This window comes from Poromitra crassiceps (genome assembly GCF_964638095.1).
Source record: "Poromitra crassiceps genome assembly, chromosome: 25".
Classification (NCBI taxonomy): Eukaryota; Metazoa; Chordata; class Actinopteri; order Beryciformes; family Melamphaidae; genus Poromitra; species Poromitra crassiceps.
In genome coordinates, this window is record NC_139649.1 from 18956889 (window position 1) to 18978871 (window position 21983).

A 21983-nucleotide genomic window follows, 5' to 3' on the forward strand; every position below is an offset into this window, starting at 1 on the left:
TAAAAATAAACAGGTTTTTAGAGTAAAACCAATGCAACAGTGCTCATGTTCATATTATGCATTTAGCAAATACTACAAGGCTGCAGCATCCATCTAATTTAGTTTCAACTTTAACAGACAACTTGGCCACTTTACAAACTTGAATGTTAGTTTACCTCTACATACTGTGTGTGAATGTTTAATTATGTCCAAAATAGTTATTTTCAAATATTAAAACCTAACACTGCGACTGAATGGACGTCTGTAAATAATCATGTCTGTCATTACATAGATCTAGATATAGTTTACATAGACATACTGTGGATTACTTTGGGATATGAAAGTGTATTGATATACCCAGGCAAGAACAAGTCTTTCTTATTGCTGGATCTCACTTTGTATTTGACGGTGAGAATAAGGTGAGCAATAGGATTTGGTTTCCAGCAGGCTGATGATCACCAATTACAAAGAGGAGAAAAAACGTATTGCAGCCAGTGAGGTTCTTTATTAGGAACTAGTGTGTAAAGCATTACTCAAATTAATCTGATATACTTCAGTAATGATATTGGCCTTCTGTCTCTAGACTTGAGAACATTCAAATGGCTTAAAATCTTCAATGGAGTGATCTGTGATGAGGCAATGCACCAGATACTGAAATTCAGACGAACAAACTGGTACACTCTTGATACGTGGTTAATATACCAGTGTGAAAATATTCTACTAAGAGATTGAGAGCAGCCATCCTACTTATACAATAAGTGTAATCAATGAGATATGACTTCCAAAAATACAAAACATGAATCTGTTGAAGTCTTGAAAGCCATAGCTATAGTCCTATGTAAAGATTTTGAGATATTGGCAAAGTGTCAACCGGTTATCTTTCAACCGTCATTAAACTATTCTGTCTATATTATAAAAGGGAGCATGTGGGCAATGTTCTCTGCTTCAATTTTGTCCTGGAAGTGATGTCACTTGAGCAATTGTGCATTGTGACATCACTGATGATGACATCATCAGTTTCTGACATCATCAGTGATGTCACAAGTGAGCCCGCACAGCGGGTGAGCTGCAGGGCGGGCGAGGGAGCAAATGAGCCCACACAGCGGTCGAGCTGCGTGTGCGAGCTGCAGGGCCAGCTCGGCGAGCTGCAGGGCGAGCCTAGGAATCCTAGTAGTACCTAAAAAGTGACATAACACGAAGCTCATTTGAAAACACAGTTTCATCCCAGCTGTCCAAACTGTTTCTTCTAGGAAAACACAGTGAGGAGGACAAAGATGCATCAGGGTGGTGATTAGAGAGACTGAAAGGTCAACAACGGAGGCGGCAGAAAAAGCCGGGCACTAATGGCCCATTTCCACCGCTGGTATCAACGCGGCCCCGCCCAGCTCGTCTGGCTTTTTTGTCTCATTCCACCGATCAAAAACGGGGACAGCCCGGGTTGAGTCGGGGGTTGAGTCGTGCTGCTTTTGGTCCCTGCTCTGTTGAGGTTCTAGCGCTGTGAACCCGGGTTCATACGGTGACGTGAAAACATTGTAGACGACTGATTGGTCAGGCAGAATCGTGTTTACTCTATCTAATGACTGTCAATGCAATGCTGCATACCAGTTTAGTGGGGCTTACCTTCTCTTCTGTTATGTTATTTCCATCAGTCTTTTGTGTTGCTGCCTTCGCCTCTGGTGAAATAAAATCGATCTCCTTACTCAGCTTTAACATGGCGGTGGGTTTCAATTGTTTTGAGAGAGAAAAAGTCCGCTGCTCAGGAAGCCCTTGTAGTTGAGTGCAGCGTCGGCTCCGCTAGGCCGCAGGCGGGGCTTTGGTGAAGCCGCGGTCTTGCCTGGTGAGAGGCCGCCGGGGTAGAGGCTTCACTCTGTAGCGCAACCCCCGTCCCTCGCGCAGCGCATGCATGTGAGTTTGACTAACAACAAAGTGATATCCATTCTCCTGGCCGATTGTCACATTTGCCCATGTACACTGTAGGTCATTTAGAGGCACCAGTATTTCATAAACAGTTTAAAAGTTCTGTGTATGGATTTAATTTTAACGTTATGTTATAGCCTACTTCGACTATAGGCGGAGGACAGATATGCGGTCGCTATGACGACCAGTTGTGGGCGGGGGCAGATCAGCAGCGGTGGAAACAAAACATCCATCGGGTCGAAACAAATAGAGCCGAGTGGTGACGAGCTGTGCAGCAGGGCTGTACAATGTGGTGGAAATGAGCCATATGAGTCACTCAGCAACAGAGCCTGCGTGCCCTGAAGGCAACACACGGCATACCAAAAATACCTCACCTGCATTGTGTTGCATGAGAGCACGTGCAGGTGAGCTGCTTTCTGGGCACCGCCGGCAGCAGAGCTGAGCCAGCTGTCAGTAAGGAGCGTGTTGTGATGCTAAGAGTTTATGGATGTGCTGAAAGGCCACAGGCGTGTGCAGGAGCTAAGCGCTGTGCGTACGGTGGGTGGATCACAGCGACTGAGGCCAGGCCAGGGCTCAGAAACACCTCAGCCAAGCACAGTGATTAAACCATTTACCAAATGAAGCCTTTAAAATGAGTGGTTTTGTGCAGTCGAGTCCAATGTCACCTCGGCGAACGCATCAGCAATTAGCAGAATCAATAGCCTGCTGCTGGCTAAAGGAGGGAGGAGAGGATCGGGCTTTGAATGGGTTTGGCTAAAAAGCAGGTGGCACACAGACAGCTGATCACAACACATCTATTAAAGCAAACTAATCCATTATATTAAGACTAAGCTCGATTAAGACCTGCAATAGGGGGCCCATGCATGTCACACGTACTGTAGGAAAGATCTGACCTAAAACACTTTAGCACCGTTTAAACAAACACCTGGCAGCAAGAAAGGATAACTGAACTTAATGTGTGTTGCATTTCTGGGCCCATTTTGTTTGGTGGCGTTTTTCTTATTCCTGTGGACAACTGGCCCAACATAGATGCCATGATGTCATGTGAAGATATTTTCAGTGTAAAACGTCATGTGTAAAGGCTTATTTCTGCACCTGAAGTAGCAGAAGAAAATAGACCAGAATGCAATGCAGCCACAAGACATGTTTTGAGAAAGTGGTGTGACTCACCTTTTCTCTCACTTTGTTGAAAGGCATTCTGGGAAATGTAGGAAATAACTAACTGGCAGGTTGATAGAAAGTGGTAGTGTGTGTGTGTGTGTGTGTGTGTGTGTGTGTGTGTGTGTGTGTGTGTGTGTGTGTGTGTGTGTGTGTGTGTGTGTGTGTGTGTGTGTGTGTGTGTGTGTGTGTGTGTGTGTGTGTGTGTGTGTGTGTGTGTGTGTGTGTGTGTGAGTGGATGTTTCCTTTAAAGACACACCATGAAATGCATGAATGAAATATGAATATGAAAAACCTCCCCATTCATACTACTTTCTCCATTCAACAGTCTGCAGCTGAAAAGCAGAACCAAATCAAGTAATAACATCTGGTGAAAAATAAATGATAGAGTTCAACTTATCATCCATTTCTTATTTATTTGCTCAGAAATAGACACCAACAATGCAACCATCTTTCAGAAGCACCAAGCTATGTGTCCATGTCTGTAGGAAAAAAATGATATTTGTATATCTTACAGGGAATGTGTAGCGACCCGTCTCTCACCAACACAATTGATCTATGAAGAATATGAGTTTGCAAAAGCCTTGAGAAGTGAGTTCTAACACCTTGTTCACACAAAGAACTCTAACAGTTTATTAAATATACAACATATCTCATTAAAAAAATGAAGAAAGAAGAGGGAACCAGAGCTTCACAATATTTATAAACATGTCATACATTGTCTTCACTAAAAATATACTGAGAATTTATCCTCTTGTGATATTTATATGATTTGTAATCCAGAAAAAATAAGAAAAACACAAACTTGATCCTGTGTTAAAAGAACCCAGAAACGAAGCAATAGAGAAATGGATCCTGACCATTCTGCTCTTCATAGAGGTTTCGTGATTTCAAGACATTTCTGTTTCAATCATCAGTCTGCAACAGGCAAACACCACATACTGCGAAAAATACATCCGACATACCTCAGCATTTGTCCAGTTGGAAATACCTAAAAAATGTTGATTACGTTCATTCAAACTATATTTGGACTGGAGTGTCCAAAACGTGCATTGAATGTCCAAAACGTTCATTGAAATGCTGTCAATACAAACATGTATTTGTAGTGTAGCACATAGTCAAATGTATCCTCTAGTTGGACTGAATGTCATCTATACAGGCAGTGATACAGTGGTAAATTAACATGTTGGGCTGACTATGAATTCCAGTAGGTGATGATCAAAACAGTTACCACTAAAACAAATCAATGATACTTTCATAAAAGCATTCAATTATGCTTCACCCCCTATCCCCATATACCTTAAACCAGTTTGATACCATTCCATATAAAGATGTATGTCCGCCTGATGGTGGTGAATAAACTATTCCACAAATTAAAAAGGCTGGGTAAACTGAGTTTAGGTGGGTTTTCCCTCTCCACTACATCTCTGTCTGCATTCAGTCACTTTGGGGCGTGGTCTGTGTACATCTCTGTCTGCATTCAGTCACTTTGGGGCGTGGTCTGTGTACATCTCTGTCTGCATTCAGTCACTTTGGGGCGTGGTCTGTGTACATCTCTGTCTGCATTCAGTCACTTTGGGGCGTGGTCTGTGTACATTCTGAATCAGCATGACATGTATCTTTGGCAGCATGTGCGCGGGAGCGTTCAGATGACACAGTATGGCTCCATGGGTGTCTGGGTGGCGAGGCAGCAGGGGAAGCAGGCCCTGAGGCGCACGCGGAGCTCCTTGTTGAACAGAAAGCTGAGGATGGGGTTCGCTCCCGCCTGGGCGAAGCTCATCCACACCGCAGCGGTCAGGTAGAGCTGCGGCACCGGGACTCCCCGCACAAATATCCTCAGGTAGCAGGCGCTTATATAGGGAGCCCACAGGATGAGAAACGACAGTGTGATCATGTAGTACATCTTCCCAATCCGCTTCTCCATCTTAAACTCGTCCAGCACGAGCAGCCGCCTGTTGCCGCCGCCGGCGTGCGCCGCTTGCCGGATGCCCACCAGCGTGGGTGGGGTGGGACCGCGGCCGAAGCCGGCGATCCAGTTGGCGGCGGCTTGCCCGGTGGCACCGGGGCCATGGAAGGTCCAGTTCTGGCTGATGGCCGGGACCAGCTGTGCCGGTTTCATCTTGCGGTGGTCGTAGACGAAGCACAGCATCTTGGCGTAAACCGCGTGCGTAGTACCCACGATGACGGCCAGCATCAGCATGAAGCCCAGGGTGTCGTTGGCCCGCACGTAGCGGTGCTCGAAGATGCACTGCTCCTCCTCGCGGATGAACTTGTACGTGCCCACGTCGAACACCGGCGGGAACGCCATGGCCACGGAGAGGGTCCACGCCATGCAGATCACCGCCACACATGTACACAGGGTCATCCGCTTGGAGTAGAACAAGATTATTATCGTTAATAAAAATTCAGAAATAACAAAAAGTAGGTGTGAAAAAACATTTTCATTAACTGAAATAAAACTATAAACAAAGCTTTACAAAAAAATAATGAAACGGTATTATGTGTTTACAAAACTAACTCAAATAAACAATGTTTTCATCTTTGTCAATTTATTCCATATAGCCTAAAGCCCCTTGCACACCGGGGGTGTTTTTTCTTGCGATTAAATCACATGTCAATAATATTTTTCAAACCTATATCCAGTCAATGCAACCATGCACACCAATGGCGAAGTTTCACTGAGCGATATTGTGGTGTTTTATTTTTTCGAACCAAAGACGATTTTTCAGGAATTTGCTTCCGACATCTGTTGCTGTGATTGACAGGTGGGTCAAAATTCGCATCGCAATTTTGTGCTATATCTTGGTGTGTAATGGCCTTAAGCCTATAGTAGGGTTTTGGGTGTCTATATGTCTTATGTCATATATCATAACATTTCTAGCCTAAGCTAATTTGCAATGTTTGTCCCTAGATGTTATAGTTTAGTTGTAATTGCACAATACTTTTTCTGACCTTTTTTAATCTTGCCTCTAACAAATAGCTTTAACCTGACGCAGGAAACCCACCGTTTTCTCATATTTGGCATAGGGATAAATTTCATGTAGCTAATTGAAACCTATGCCAACCATGAGAAATGCCTCCATCTGGTGGAACCTAGTAAAAATTAATTAATGCCTAACATCTTAGAATTAATTATCTTAATATGCAAAAGTGACTGGAAGTTTTTATGGGCTTCATAATGTTTTTTTTTTTTTATCTGACTGCACAAAAAATAAAAATCCAACTTGCATTTATTATAGGGAAAATAATTCATGTAAACAAACTGGCATGCATTTAAAGCAGCTACGAGCAACTTTTTCGATTGTTATTAAACAGTATAAATTTAATATCAATGCATCACATCTTACCTCTAATAGTCGACGAGACCAAAGCCGTGTGTATCTGAGATTGCTCCCTTAGGTGATTATTAAGTCTATAGTCTGTCTAAACTCGCGCCAACAGGGGGCTCTCTAGAGCGACCGGACCGGGTAACCCGGAAGTGAAACGCGGAAGTGAAACCAGGAAGTGAAACGCAGCTGCCTTCCCACGCCGTTTGCGCTGCCTAGCAACATAACATAAACAATGTGAACGCCACGCATACTCGCGGGAACATCTCTTGTTATATTCTAACAGGTTTTTTGGAAGTTATTTTGTGGTTATGGCTGAAGTGGCTGCTGCAAACCGTTTCATTTCACTTCCTGATCTGCCCTGGCTACAGACACACTAACACTGGCCGATTCACTCGGGGTTCAAGCGAGACTACTCTGCGTTGGTCCGCGGAGACTATTAGAGGTAAGATGTGATGCATTGATATTAAATTTATACTGTTTAATAACAATCGAAAAAGTTGCTCGTAGCTGCTTTAAGGGTTAAAATTATGAAAATGGTTTTGTTGGTATCTCTGTTCAGGACTGAAGCTGGTTACAAGTTTTAGCAAAAAGGAAAAAAATAATGAAACCAAAAAAATAAAAATAATGAAAAATCCCAAACTAATAACCTTGGAGTAGAAGCGGTGATGGGCAATGGCCATGTAGCGGGTGACGCTCACGCAGAAGAGCAGGAAGGCGACGTGGAAGCAGAGCAGCACGGACAGGAAAGCGAGCAGCTTGCAACTGAGTGCGCCGTGCGTCCAGGCTGAGCCGTGGCCCACCGACCCCATCACCAAGGGGAAGCAGACGGCGGCGCGCAGCACGTCGGCCAGGCACAGGTCCAACAGGAAGTAGTAGGGCGCCCGGTGCAGCGAGCTGTCCCTCAGCAGCAGCAGGGACAACGATGCGTTGCCCACCAGGCTGACACCTGTGATCAGACCCAGTGAGGCTAGCTTGACCGCAGACGCCGTGGACGCGTAGGTCTGCAAGGACGGGCCGCCGAACTCGCTTGCGTTTGCCATCTATGTGCCGCCAAACTGCTGTGTCAGTCCTCTCTTCTTGCCTAAATATCACCTTCAGTAGGTTATCCGTGGTACTATCCACACTTCATACTCCGTGGTGGCACTATTCACACCTCATACACCGTGGTGGCGCTATTCGCACCTCATACTACTGTAGTATCTTCCCCGCATCAATTCATGCCTTCCAGCTGATCGGTCGTATAGTATCGATGCTTCGTGGAAAAATTGGCCAAACAAATCAACACGATCCACTAGAGAAGAATTCAAGTAATTAAAAAAAGCACCGGTTCAATATCGGTTCACATCCATCCGATATGGTTGCGATCCCCACCAAAAGAGTAACCAAATCATTTAATATTTCTTCTTTTCTTCTTATCCCTCATCTCACAAGTGTCACATTTGAAAGTCGTCCCTGTCTGTGGTTCTCTTCTGTGTTGACTGGAAACAGCCTGTTTGTGTAAATACAAAAGCATCTCGATAGGCATCCGTCCAGGAGACAAGCGGTTCACAAAACACATTTCAATTTCCACGGATGGCGGAGCTCTCCCGTTCGTCTTGAAGAATTAAAAAACAGACTAAATCAATGTTGATCGGAAGCATGGCGCATTCAGCGACAGCTATTACTCACTGTTTGTGAAAAGAAAACAGGTTTTGCAGATGCCGGGATGAGCGGAGGTTTGTCCAGAGAGGTGAGCGCCAGGATCGGTCTAAATCTCAGAGAGATCGTCTATGCGACGCACGTCCGCTTGCATGAAATAAGCAGGCCATGGGAACAGTCAATATAGTAGGCTAGTCTGATGTGCCGGTGTGTTGTGTCCTGGTGAGTGGTGTCTATGAAATCTATGGGGCCATGCGAAGTCTGCCCCATGCATTGAGGAGATGCAAATGTGTTGGGAGTTTCTGCTCCTTAGGATGCTGCCGACTGGTACCCTGCTACTTAAAGGCGCAGCGCAGGCGTTTATCCTCTACTATTACACAGCTAGGTGACTAGTGATCCAATAGGCTACATTTAAAAAATATGCTATATGTAGGCTATCATTGGAAACCCTATGTGATACAGAAATTAAAAAAATGTGTCTGCCACAAAGGTCGTTATAAACTCACTATGAGCACCATCGACTCACTCTAAGTCCCTATATGAATATTAGGCAAATGTTGCCTCATTTGCACTTTCAAGTCGAGTAGCCTATTTATGCAAGAGTTTATTAAGGAAAGTGATGGGCATAAATAGCCCACATCAAACTGCGTTACAATAAGACTTTTCAACAACCGTAAAAATAAGAAAGATAAGAAATAAGAAATTGTTTGATTAACATTTTTTCCCTGCATAAACTGTTTCTTTTACATGGAGGATAATGGCCATTAGTGTTCAGCAGCCTACAGTAGCCTAGTTACTGACAGTTAAAGGAACACTCTGCCCATTTTCAACCAGCTTTGTATCATTAGAACATCAGTAGTATATCAGAAAACTGTAAACGGTTTTGAAGTCTGTCATTTAATTTGACAGTTATTGAGTGTTAAAGTGTGGACCAGTGACATCACTGGTCCACACTAACTCAAATTAATAACTCATTAACTCAAATCAACTCTCAATAACTGTCAAACTAGATGAATGATGAATAGTTTGACAGTTATTGAGAGTTGATTTGAGTTAATGAGTTATTAATTTGAGTTAGTGTGGACCAGTGATGTCACTGGTCCACACTTTAACACTCAATAACTGTCATTAAATGACAGACTTCAAAACCGTTTACAGTTTTCTGATATACTACTGATGTTCTAATGATACAAAGCTGGTTGAAAATGGGCGGAGTGTTCCTTTAAGGGCCTTTTGTATAAATATGTCATTTTTAGGGTGTGATTCCAAGTTTTGAATAGTTACAGTCCTGAACACAATGTGATATGTATGTAGCTAGTAAGGGCATCTCAGGAGTGAGTCAGCATGACATGTAGGCTACATTAAACTACTTCTGATACCTGTTGGAGCAAACAATCACTGCCCATTTTGTCAGGCCTCGCTCACAGAGTTGGCTGCAGCCTCTCCTCTCTCATTCCACCTCTGCTCAGTAGCTAACGAATGGAGCTCTCCATGGTGCTGAACCTGTGTTCACTCATTTAGACCACTAATTAGCCAGAATTGTCAGAATTGTTTCTCAACGACAAGACAGGCCCCCGTGGAAATACAGAGCATATGCTCTCTGTGGAAATGACTGTGATGCTTTTATTTTCTGACTTGTAAGCCTAATTATAAATGAAATAACATGACTATGTTGATGCTGATTTGTTTTATTCTAAACATTTTTATTTTACACTGTCATTTCGACACAGGGTTTGGTTGAAGTCTACAAAACTGTAAAGAAATAAAACATTTTTAAACTGCGACACAGCAGCTCTGTTGTGTTGTCTGAGACAATCTGGAACAAGCAGGAAAACAATTTGGTGAGGCTTTTCTTACGCTGACTGAAACAGTCAGGATGGGTAGACAGATATTTCTCATAGGTGGGAGATGAGGGAGGGGATTGGGAGGGGAGGGCTCCTAACGGCCAGATGAGCACAATAGCCAGCCCAGTATAGTCCAACTTTAACCTCTTTCATTTGACATTGGGACAGTGGGACAGACAGACAGAAAGACAGACAGACAGAGACAGAGAGCCCCAGCTCCCATTTATAATGCCTGATGATTAGTTGCCATTATAGGACAATTCTCAGATTCAACAGTGCCCAGCGCCCCCTGCAGCCAGTTCTGTGGAACAGCACCGTAAGCAACTCCTGCCACATTTGGGAACACACTGTCTGTCTGTCTGTCTGTCTGTCGTCTTCTTCTTCTTTTTAATAAAACACGTAATTTCAACCAAAATAAATGTCTACAATATTAAGTTGGAGTCTTAGCTTGCAAACTACTATCACCCATAGACTGTAAAAAATTGAGCTAAAACTGTCTCCAAAGATTGTGTATAAGCTCATGTATTGAGAAGATGACTCACTCACTCACTCAAGAAAGAAAGAAAGAAAGAAAACTCACTCACACACTCAAGAAAGAAAGAAAGAAAGAAAGAAAATCACCTCCCAGTCTGCACAAGTGAGCATTTTTAGATACAACAGGGCTTGTTTGCTCTTCACTCGATGTTTTGGGAAGTCAGGGTAGCGTCAGCCTTTCCAAGTTCATTAACAAAGTCACAATAAAACTTGATCTTACTTGACAGTTTTTGTGCTAGGAAAACATGTTGTAACAATGTAATTCAGCTGACGTGCTTTGTTACTAGATAGAAGTATTTGCATAGGCTGCTAAGGATAGAGCATTGCATTGTCAGATTGGTGCCATTAACGCTAATAAGTTATTAAGTGTCCAAGTTTCCCCGCATTTAGATCGGAAGTCGGTTATTCCAACTACTTCCTACATACTAGAAATCTTGCACACTACGCGCGCTCGATCCCTACTAGGCTCGCCTGCTGCACGGGCTCGATAGCTTGGCCGCTACATGGCCTTGCCCGCCCTGCAGCTCGCCTGCGACACATACAGCTCGCATACGGCCTCCCCTGCAGCTCGGCTGCTGCGTGGCCTCGCCTGATTTATTGACATGCGCAGCGCACAATTGCCCAACTTCGCATCACTGATGACATCACTCACTGTCACTGATGACATCACAATTGCTCGAGTGACCATCACTGATGACATCATCGAGTGCTCGAGTGACCATCACTGATGACATCATCGAGTGCTCGAGTGACATCAAATCATTACTGACCAAAATCATCACAAATTTCAATCTCAATCTCAATCCTAGTCTTGACATGTCCAGGACTCGGACCCGAGTCGAGCCGGACTCGACTACTACACTGGCTATGCCGTGGTTAGAAGATTTGTGACGCAAACCGGAAAACTACAAACTCTGTTCCCGTTTGTGGGGTACCCGAAAATAGGGGCAGAGTGAGGTCTCACTGCTTGTTTCCTGCTCTCTGGTTATCACCTTCGGATGGCCCAGCTGCGACGTTTCTACTCGGTGACGCAGAAGCAGAGGCGAGAGGCGTCATCAGTCGGTAGGCGGAAAAGCGGCAGTGTATTTCAGTTACCAGGGATAAAACCAAACCGGGGCGTTTTGGTTTTTTATCAAGAACCTTCGCCCGGGTCCATAGAAAGGTTTCGATTCTTTTGCAGGAAGAAATGGCGGTTCCTGTAGGTCAAGCGGAGATGCAGATGGACAGAGACGCCCGGAGCGGCCAGCCAGTTTCCTCTGAAAACAACATTGACATCGACGAGAGAGAGTTGGAAAACATCACAAAGAAACACCGAGGAGACGAGACTACGCTGCCTCTGCACTCACCCTGGACGTTTTGGCTTGACAGGTAGGCTACATATTCTAATTCCCCCCTTCCTTCCGCGATCTCTTCGAGTTTGAAGCCGTCGTGAAAAAGCAGAATGATGGTGAAATAAAGAATATCTTTCTCTTTCCGCAGGCCTTCACGTTATGGTTAGGGGGAGTTTGGTCGCGTTAAAGATCATCTCATATTTGCCGAACGGCGTCTGACAAGCCAGAAAAGTTAGTTTCGACGGCATACGGTTGTCTACCGCAGTGAATAGCCTACCAACCATAGATCTATGCTACCAACGACGTCGATGTAATGGGGTGGAAATGTGTAGGCTGGCTAGGCTATAATAAGCACTTGTGGATACATTGTTGTAACATTGTAACATGTGTAGGTGACATGTAACGGGTTGTAACATTGTAACATTCATTGTAATGTTTCAAACACGCAGCAATTCAAGTTACATAAGTTGTTCCTGAGGGGTTTAGGGGAAAATGAGGCCGACTTTGTAACTAGTTCATCTTCAATATTCCACTCTGTAGTTAGCGCAATAAGAAAGAAAATATAAGGATGACTGCTACTCTGTTCACTGTCACCTCCCATCTTCAGTAGAGGTAGTTAACTCTATATTAAATCAATCATATGAGCCATATTCATATCGAATACATATCCCCATTTGAGTTTGGGGTTCAGTGCCATAGAGGATAAACCCATATTGAACATGTTGATGTCAGTGTTGAGGTAAGCTACATACCTTTTTATAATTTTTATTTTAACAACTTTAGGCTAAAGTTGTTAAAATATCTTTGTGGTCATAAATGGGCGTGGAAGTCATGACCCAGCAGAAATTGAGCGTCTATAAACCATTATAAAGTTTATTATTGTTGTCAAACTGCCTCTAAGCTGCTGCACATGAACCCGTCTAGGTTTGTTGTTAAGATTATACTTTATGCTAAACCCCTCAAACAAAGCCCTGCCATGAATGCAGCAGTAATAACATGTTACATAACGTGCTTGTTTACCTCCTGGTTACTGTATCATCTATTGTGGGCAGAAGCAGTGTCGTGTTCTCATTTGTTTGTTGTGTCAGGTCATTACCAGGGGCGACGGCTGCGCAATGCGAATCCAACCTGAAGAAGATCTACACAGTTCAATCTGTTCAGGTGAGATGTGGTATCAACTTGAAAGTCATCATTTTAGTTTAGTTTAGTTTAGTTTAGTCACGCTTGTCAAGTTCAAAATACAAAAGTTGTCTCCACCAACAGGAAGTGGTGAATCAAAAGTTAAGAGCGAAATACAAACAGTGTTCTGAACAGCAGTGAGCAGTGCTCCAGCTGGTTGGTAAACATGAGTGTACTACTGTGAGCAGCTTACTGACCTCCCCTTACAAGATTTCTGGGTATAGTGTCGCAGGGATGAGGTATTTTTGTAGGCTTACCCAGAAGTCCCTGCACTTCCTGGTTCCTTCGTCTAAAAGTCAATGGGGATTTTTGCATGGGGATTTTGGTTAAATGCATGAAAAAACGTCTGTGGTTAACAAAAGTTTATGAAACAGCAAACTTCGTGTTCAGCAAGATAATATTCACAAGTGAGGACACTTATGATTTTTGTGACGTCACTAATATTTTTCGAACCTATATCAAGTCAATGTAACTGCATATCAATGGCGAAGTTTCGCTGAACGCCAAGGTCAATTTGACAGAAATGTGTTTCTGACATGTACACATCTGTTGCTGACTATGCACACAGTCATGTGGGTCAAGATTTGCCTCACAATTTCGTGCTGTTTATTCGCATGGCTCTTGATGTGTTAAATGTGCTTAAATCGCACGGCAATCAAAAAACAACAAACCCATTTATCTCTATGAGCCTATCCACACAAAATCAGAAACGTGCATATTTCGCGGTGCAGATTTACTTTTTCCGCTGCTTTTTCTATTTTCTTTCCATTTAAGGATGCTGATAAAAACATACCAACCAATAAAATATAGTGTAGGCAATGATACGGTGGTGGAGTGACGACTATATATGCTGGTAATATGTCTGTGCATAACCATAGCCTATAACCTAGGACACAAGTCACACCTACAAACTTGATCAGAGGGAAATCACTAATGTCTCTGTTATGAACCATGCTTCACTGTACACGTATAAAACGCTATTAGCTCAACTATCCCACTCAAATGACAAACCGACCGGTGCTCAGCTCTCCCAAAGTGCATCGCTTGGGGAAGAGCTGTCCAGGTGGGCGGGGGGAGAGCCGGAGAAAGACCCCTTTCCACCGACCTCACTGGCCCCTCTCCCCAGGGAGCGGCACACCACAGTCGGCTTGGCAAGCTGGCAGAGGCGAGTATAGGTTCCCCGGAGCCCCTGGCCAGTGCGATACGGTTACTATTCCCTGACCTGCTGCCACCTGACCTCCTCACCTGCCTTCCCCAGTTCCACTAAACACATTTGTTTATTTATAAGGATCCCCATTAGCTGACACCTAAATGACAGCTAGTCTTCCTGGGGTCCAAAACAACAACAATACACATTACATGACAGACAAGCAATAACAAACTAACAAATAAGAATAAAAGAAAAAAAAGGAGATCTAAGACCACGACAAAACAATGAAGCATGTTCAGTAGGGGTGGGGGAAAAAATCGATACACCACAGTATCGCGATATTTTGCCTGACGATATTGTATCGATATTTGGACCCCAAGTATCGATATTGCAAATTTTTTTTTTTTTTTTTTTTTTTTTTGCAGGCCATGCCAGGCCACCGGGCTACTATAAACTTTAGTTCCAAGGCCAGCAGTAAACAAACCGTAGCATATTTTCATTTTGTTTTAACAGTAACAGTTTTGTCATAACAGTAATTTACAAATTCCCCAGTTACTGAATGGGCTGCACAAGATGTTTTGTGTAAGTGAAGTGAAGTTGCAAAAACTACATAAGTACAGTAGTCCACACACACATCCAGTTAAGGTGGACTGTAAGTAGACTGTAACAAACAGTTCAGTTTGTCAGGTGCATGCAACTATGACATGACTTTATGAAAGTTGTTGGTCTGTCTACTTGACAATGTTGCTGCAATAAAATGGTTGAAGTCAGATGTACAGACTGAAAAATTGTTCTTATATAAACCAGATGTTGACAAAGTTTTCCTTTGGGGACATCATTTGCAGTTGAAAAAGTAAGAAATCGCAATATATCGAAATATCGCAATATTAAATATATCGCAATATCGATATATCGCAATATCGAAAATATCGCAGTATCGCAATACTATCGTATCGTGACTCAAGTATCGTTTCAGTATCGTATCGTGGGCATCTGGTGATTCCCACCCCTAATGTTCAGCTAGCTCTCTAGCTAGCCAATTAACCTAAATATTAAATATACAGTCAGCACCTCTCTCATATACTCCACAAAACAAACAGAAAACGGATGAAAAGAGATGAGATAAACATCTGGATAGTGTGTGTTTCCTTTTAAAACATGCCTATAATATTACTTGGAAGACATTTCCATGACTCTATCTATCTGTGACACGATAGCCCTGTATATGTACTGTATATTAGGGGTGGGAATCGCTGAGTAGCTCACGATACGATATCGTCACGATACTTGGCCCTCGATAACGATATATCACGATACTGCGATACTGCGATACTGCGATATATTGGAAGACGATACATCACGATACCTGTGTAACAAGTGAAAAAAATACCTCTGAAGGCAAAAAATCATGTATTATGCACTCACTATTATGCAGTTCACTCACTCACTCATACCATTTTCGATACCACGGAGGAAAAGTTACACATTAAGTCTTTTTATTATTACTATTAAAACAAGAAAACCTATATAACCTACCTACCTACCTATATAATTTCTAAAAGTAGATATTAATGATCAAACATTTCCATTCATGTAGCCTACAGTAGTTATGTTTTTGTTTCAACTACAAACATAAATAAAGTCAACTTGAAACTATGTTTCAACTACCACACACAGCATAATATTTTAGCCTGTTTATTAAAAAAAAAAAAAAAAAAAAAAAATTAATAAACATATCGATACTTGGCGCCAGTGTATCGATAACGTATCGCGGGTGGAAATATCGCGATAACGTGGGTATCGATATTTTGTCCCACCCCTACTGTATATGACAGCTTTTTTCATGTAGCTGGATTTTGGCCGCGGTAAAGTCATCTGACCACCACTTGCCCCTCTGGTGGAGTGTGTATGAATATTGGAACTATACATTATTTTGTTGAAAATAAATGTAGGAGTCTGAGTTTGAATAACTATGAAAATATCTAAGTAAGTTGGCCGATAGTCTTTGCTCAACACTAAGACATGTGAGACGTGCATGCACCACTGCTGCTCAGCCACTGCCGCCTGTCACAATGTTGCAGACTTTTAATCTTCGGTGGAATGCTTGGAATGCAATCGTTTTTTCGTTCCGTTTTTGGTCTGAAAAACATGATCGACTTGCTGTTGTGTGACGAGACTGATAGTAGATATTAGCTCAACTATCCCACTCAAATGACAAACCAACTGGCGCTCAGCTGGATTGATATCTGCAGGATGCACTGCATATGCCAACACTTTTTTTAGATGATACCAAGATGGCTTGTACTGCCTTAAGGAGGAATCACTGCAGTACTGTATGTCTGTTGGGACCTACAGTGTGTCTGTGAAGACTGAGACTATAGTGAACGTGTGTGTACCTTTCATCCTGTAGACGTTCTGGAGCGTATACAACAACATCCCTCCAGTCACAGCGCTGCCTTTGAGATGCAGCTATCACTTAATGCGTGGAGAAAGGAGGCCGCTGTGGTAAGTCTCATTGTGGAAGCTTTCATTTCTGATTATATTATTATTATTATATTGTTGTTGTTGTTGTTGTTGTTGTTGTTATATGATCAGTTGCTATATACCTTTTGTTTCTATTAAAATATAGTTTTATTATAAAATGTAAAATTGTGATCACCAGGTGAAACTTGCTCAGTATTTAACTTTTATCACTGTACACCAACAGGGAAGAAGAGAGTAATGCTAAAGGAGGCGTATGGAAGATGAAAGTCCCAAAAGAAAGCACTGTAGGTGCCATCTTGTTCTCGATTCATATTATTATTGCTATGATCACATGCATTTCCTACCAATATGGCACTTTACAATACACACAGCTCATTGGCTGCGTTTGTCATCGCCCGTTAATTTATTCCTGAGTGTCACCCGTGATTTTCCTACCAAGGTGACCACGTGGTGATGGAACAGAATACGATGGATAGCTCCTTCTCTCATAATCATGTCGTTTACTGGATTGCTAATTGTCTTCCGTGTGTTGTTCTTGTTTCAGTCTGCAGTTTGGAAAGAATTGTTACTTGCTACTATTGGAGAGCAGTTTGCCGATTACTGTGCTTCAGGTGAGTTACAGTACAGCAGGAAGACACTTTCATATCCAGAAACTAGAGGGCAACATTGCGCTGGAAACAAATGTATCATTTCATATGGGACTGTGACTGCCTTTTGTGTTCAACTGATTTCCCTGAAATATGCTCTTTTCAAAATATAGTTATTATTTATGATTGATACTTATCATCTACTGTTAATGTTGCGAATGTTCTTCTGTATTGCAGATGACGAGGTTGTCGGTGTCAGTGTCAGCATTCGAGATCGGGAAGATGTTGTTCAAATCTGGAATAAGGATGCCTCTCTTGCTAGTGAAGCTACTGTCTTGGGAAAGATCTATGAGCTTCTCCCACACATATCTTTTAAAGCTGTTTTTTATAAACGTAAGTATGGCCACCCATTTTTTTCAAATTTACATATACTGTGCATTTGGATTTATAAATGGAAAACTTTCCATATAATAATAGTACAGTTTATGATGCACTACAGATGCATTGTCACAGACTATCGCAATATTTTTCAGACAAAGATAAGCATCTCTACTGTTGATTGAGCTACAGTATGAACATTTGACAGATTGAATGGAGTGGTTTGTCTGGGGGAGTAGTGCTTTCATCAGCTCTTTTAGAGAAGTTTGATATGCTGTTTTCATGATGCGCATCATGTTCACTTTCCTCCAACCAACATCTATTGTTTTCTTTTGTGGTTGGCCGGTTCACATGGAAACAGCTGTTCAAGTCTTTCTCCTCAGCTGTGCTGAACTACTCCCCTTTTTCCAATGATTAGACAAGCATGTGATTGCTCAAATCACTTGATGTGAAATTCAATGTGTAAGGAAGTAATGTTCAGGAAAAGTTAAAGGGAGCATATTATTATTATTATTATTATTATTATTATTATTATTATTATTATTATTATTATTATTATTATATTGTTCTTTCCCCCAAATTACTTTTCTCTAAGGAATGAATCAAACTGAAGGCCGGTCCGTTGGCCAACATCATTGCACCATGTGAAGCTGACATAATATGTCATTATTACAGCGCCAATATTGTCATTCATGTAAACTTGTCAGCAACACAAACGCACCTTATGCTTACTTACCATTGGAAAGCTGCATGCACTGCATTAACATTGTTTACTCATGTTGCTACCAAGTACCAGTCCCATTCATAACCAAAAATAATACAAAAAAAGTATGCAGGCACAAATGTATTTTCTCACTTTATCCAGTGGACACATTGCACCGTTCAAAATATTCAGATATATATTTGTCCAGTTTGATGTATAAGGTCGCTGACTCATATCTGAAAATGATATGTGTCCGGATTACTGTGTCTTCAATTCTCTTAACTTTGTGCTGTTGGATGCACTTAAATTTACTTAGGTATTCACCTTAAGTGCACATCTTGGTACATGCGATGTATCCCTTCAGAGTTAGAATCTGCTGGGTGGTGGTGGTGGTGGGGGGGGGGGTGTATGCCTGTTATATAAGGGGAGGGAGGTGCAATGTCGCACTCTAGTCAAGGTCTGCATTGCGTCCTATATAATGTGGTATAAAATGAATACTACTGTATGCATGACAGATCAAGGCTTTATACTGAATATGACTATTTTAATTTTGCAGCTCACATGGAACATCACGCCTTTGAAGGAGGACGTTCAAGACATTAGAATGTGATGCACTTTTCCTTTACTTCTCTCTTTTTAATCTGAACTCTGTACTCGCCTGCACTGAAGGCGTCGTCCACAACTTAATCAAGAATATTCTTTTGCATTCAACAAGGAAATGTGATCTATTTTTATACATTTTAATGACTGATGCCTTCCCCCCCATTTCCAAGTTCTTCAGAGAATGTATCAAGTGTAAGCATCGTGTCAAATAGATGTCGTTTTATCTCCATGTTTAGTCCATGTTAGTCCTGGCTTCCTCCTATACTGAACTGCACTGTCGCGGTCCTGTTCTCTGCACAGCCTACGGACCTCACAACTTATCCCTGGTATAGAGGCAGCAGCCACATCATCTCACCGCTTTTTTAACTGTTCCTTATGTTGTTTTTTCCAGAGTTTTATAATAAGTCGACTTATTTAGTGCCAAAGCATCGCCCCTCCCAGTTGAGAGAACGTTTGTATCCTACTGCTGAACATATTTGCCTTGTCCCACTTCTGAGGATGCAGTGAATGTCCCATGTATTTTTCCAAGAACCCATCAATTGTGCGTACATCAGGGTAACACTTGGAGATATGGCACATGGCTACCCATTCCAAAAAGCACTGGCCTTCATTTATGAAGCCATCATAGGGAGTCATCACATATTCAAGAAGAGAGATGGTCCTAACTATGAAACCTGTCACATATATGAAACTTGCACGTTTGCTTCAAGTGCAGCGCCCAACGTGAAGGGTGCATTATGGACAGCTCCAAAACACACATTTGTTCAATACGGTAATGACTCAGGCCAGGGTTAAACAAAGCGGGACGTGGGTGGCCGCAAGGCCAAAAAATAGACCCGGGTTCGATTCCCGGCCCACCTCTGCTGTTACAATACATAGAGAATGTTGAGAGTAAACCTCCACTCTCCTAAACAATGTCACACAAGCTGATCTGTGCATTACTTTGAAGAGAGACACTGCAATTATTCTATCTCCCTCCCTCCCTCTCGCTCTCTCCCCCCATACCATTACATCTAGATGTCCTAATACACAATAAGGTTTGTAGCAATGATTTGTCAGGTTCCATGGGGGAGGAGGGGGGGGGAGTCAAATAGACTGTCAGTGAGTGTCAGTTTTCAATAAATAATGCTTACTGGTTTATTTTGTGCTTCTGTGTTTCTCCATTATAGAGGGCTGCTTCTATTAAACGTGCACTTATTTAGACCAGAAAGTAGAATGACCTCATCGGTTTGATCAAGTGCAAATTTGATAAATAGCATCTCTTGCCAGAGAAAGGGCCATTATGATGAAAGTATATGACCTATTGTTTGTCCAGTGCAGGCTGCAGTACAGTAAACTCATTTGAATTTGAATGTGCCAGTTGCCCATTGCTGCTCTATAATGTCAATACAAGTGCAGGCTAAGACAGCATACTCAGTATTTGCAAGTAAACAGCTCTCTCTTCCAAGTCAGAGGTGACGAGAAGCAAGACTGTGTTTTTGTGAATCTTTGCGATGTTCAACTGTGTATATATACTGTAGCCCAAAGCAGCTTCACTGACAATCAATAGAAGATTGGTGCTGTATATACTGTGTAGTGTCTAAATCCAAGTCATTTTAAACAAAATAATAATAATGGTTGTTCCTACATTTGTATTAAATGTTCAATCCCCTTTGTCTTTAATCTAGATGTGAGAGCATCTAGACTTCTGTATCGTTCACAACAAGTTTAAATCTCTGTTCTGTCAGTTGGTGCCAAACCATTTAAAATGATCCGTTTTGAAATGAGGCAATAAAATCTTAAACTTGATTCTAAACACCACTGGAAGCCAACGTGAAGTGGCTTAATTTGGACTTAAGAGTAGCTCTCCTCTGCTAAACAGGGTTTGATGTGAATATCTTTTGTGCCATAATTGTGGGTGAGAAATTGCACCTTGCTTAGGTTTAAGAGGAAACATTTAACTGTGTGTATTTCATTGGGGGGTTGTAAAATGCATCCAGCAGGTTTGACAGTACATTCCAGCATTTACAGTACGTGCACTTGGCACTGGTCGGACCTCGAGTTTAACTGCACTTAGAAAGGCAACTAGATTGACTAAAAGTGTAGTGTGGAACAGCCTACTCAGCATTTGAGATACAGAATTGTATCAGTAACAGTCAGACACCGATGACGTGTGCGGTTCAGAAACAACCTCCCACCACCAATCAGAGGTCAATAGCTGACCAAAGCCTCATTGTATTAGCATGTATCAGGGTAAATAGTGGCATCAGACATACAGATCAACATTGGTTGAGGCAGTTTGGAGATACAGATGAATACAGGCTGGCTCTGCTTTTCTGAATCCTCAGAAAAGCAACGCTATAGACACTTTCAATATTGTACGACAATTAAACTTGGAAACTGTTTAACACTGTTGAAAATCACAAGACAAGTGAGTGAAATCCCACAAGTTCTAGAATCTAGAAAGAGCTAAAACAAACATGCATCTCCGAAGGTTAATCTGTTGTGCGCAACTGTGCTTTCTGTCCAGCATCAACATTACAAATATGTGCTCTTTAAATGCATGCAACCCCCCCCCCCCCCATAAGCAAACTTCATATTAGGCAAACTTCTCAGTCAGCATTCTCTACAAAGTCTACATCATGTTGTACCCAATGTATTTCGAAGGGAATTTATGAGAGATATAGCAACGCTGCACTCCCTCATCCTCCTATACTCAGAATTGAGCTGATTCTGAATGTTCATCACTGACATATTCAAGTAGAGTGCTGCCTGCGATGATCATATTTAGAGTTGGAAATAGCTGTTATGTGGCACTTCAATATGCCAGGGGTTGACCTGTCATACAAATACAGTCACATGTTTGTTTTCATATTCAAAATGGAAACCAAAATGATGTTTACCACAGTGACGGTCATTGCAATATTCCTGCATGCAGTTGTTCCCTTTCGTATAGGCTAGCCTTTCTAACTGATGTGCACAACTGCATGCATGCACGCACGCACGCACGCGCACACACACACACACACACACACACACACACACACACACACACACACACACACACACACACACACAGAACTTACCTTATTACAGTTGCTAGCACTTCTTACCATTTAAGAGATTTTTTGCTATTCATAATGCCAATAAAAGTATGCATAAATACAGTCCTCTTTTGCAGGGCTCACAT

The 21983-nt window shown here is 42.2% G+C and overlaps 2 protein-coding genes across 3 annotated transcripts in view; one reads left to right on the forward strand and one right to left on the reverse strand.

Annotated features, from left to right (window-relative positions):
- Window positions 1-4699: 4699 nt before the first annotated feature.
- Window positions 4700-21983, reverse strand: part of gpr27 (G protein-coupled receptor 27) — a gene marked incomplete at both ends in the record, with an annotated part of 228038 nt that continues 210754 nt past the window's right edge. Inside the window, 2 exons of one of the 2 annotated variants that reach the window (XM_083660735.1) lie at window positions 4700-5422; window positions 7031-7384. In XM_083660735.1, coding sequence (XP_083516861.1) covers window positions 4700-5422; window positions 7031-7384 — 1077 coding nt within the window. Of the gene's footprint in view, window positions 5423-7030; window positions 7424-21983 lie in introns of those variants that run through there. The other variant, XM_083660736.1, reaches the window with a different exon arrangement.
- LOC310798252 (eukaryotic translation initiation factor 4E type 3-like) lies at window positions 11494-20030 on the forward strand. Its single transcript, XM_083660738.1, has 7 exons — window positions 11494-11767; window positions 12819-12891; window positions 16470-16564; window positions 16767-16827; window positions 17088-17154; window positions 17368-17523; window positions 18768-20030. The coding sequence occupies exons 1-7, from the start codon at window positions 11586-11588 to the stop codon at window positions 18812-18814; spliced, it is 681 nt and encodes a 226-aa protein (XP_083516864.1). The 5' UTR covers window positions 11494-11585; the 3' UTR covers window positions 18815-20030.

Excerpts from the sequence above, each read along its gene's own strand:
- LOC310798252 (XM_083660738.1), top strand. The coding sequence starts at position 11,586 with ATGGCGGTTCCTGTAGGTCAAGCGGAGATGCAGATGGACAGAGACGCC. Across the intron at positions 16,828-17,087 it reads AAGTCCCAAAAGAAAGCACT|TCTGCAGTTTGGAAAGAATT; the intron begins GTAGGTGCCATC and ends TTCTTGTTTCAG. Across the intron at positions 17,524-18,767 it reads TAAAGCTGTTTTTTATAAAC|CTCACATGGAACATCACGCC; the intron begins GTAAGTATGGCC and ends TTAATTTTGCAG.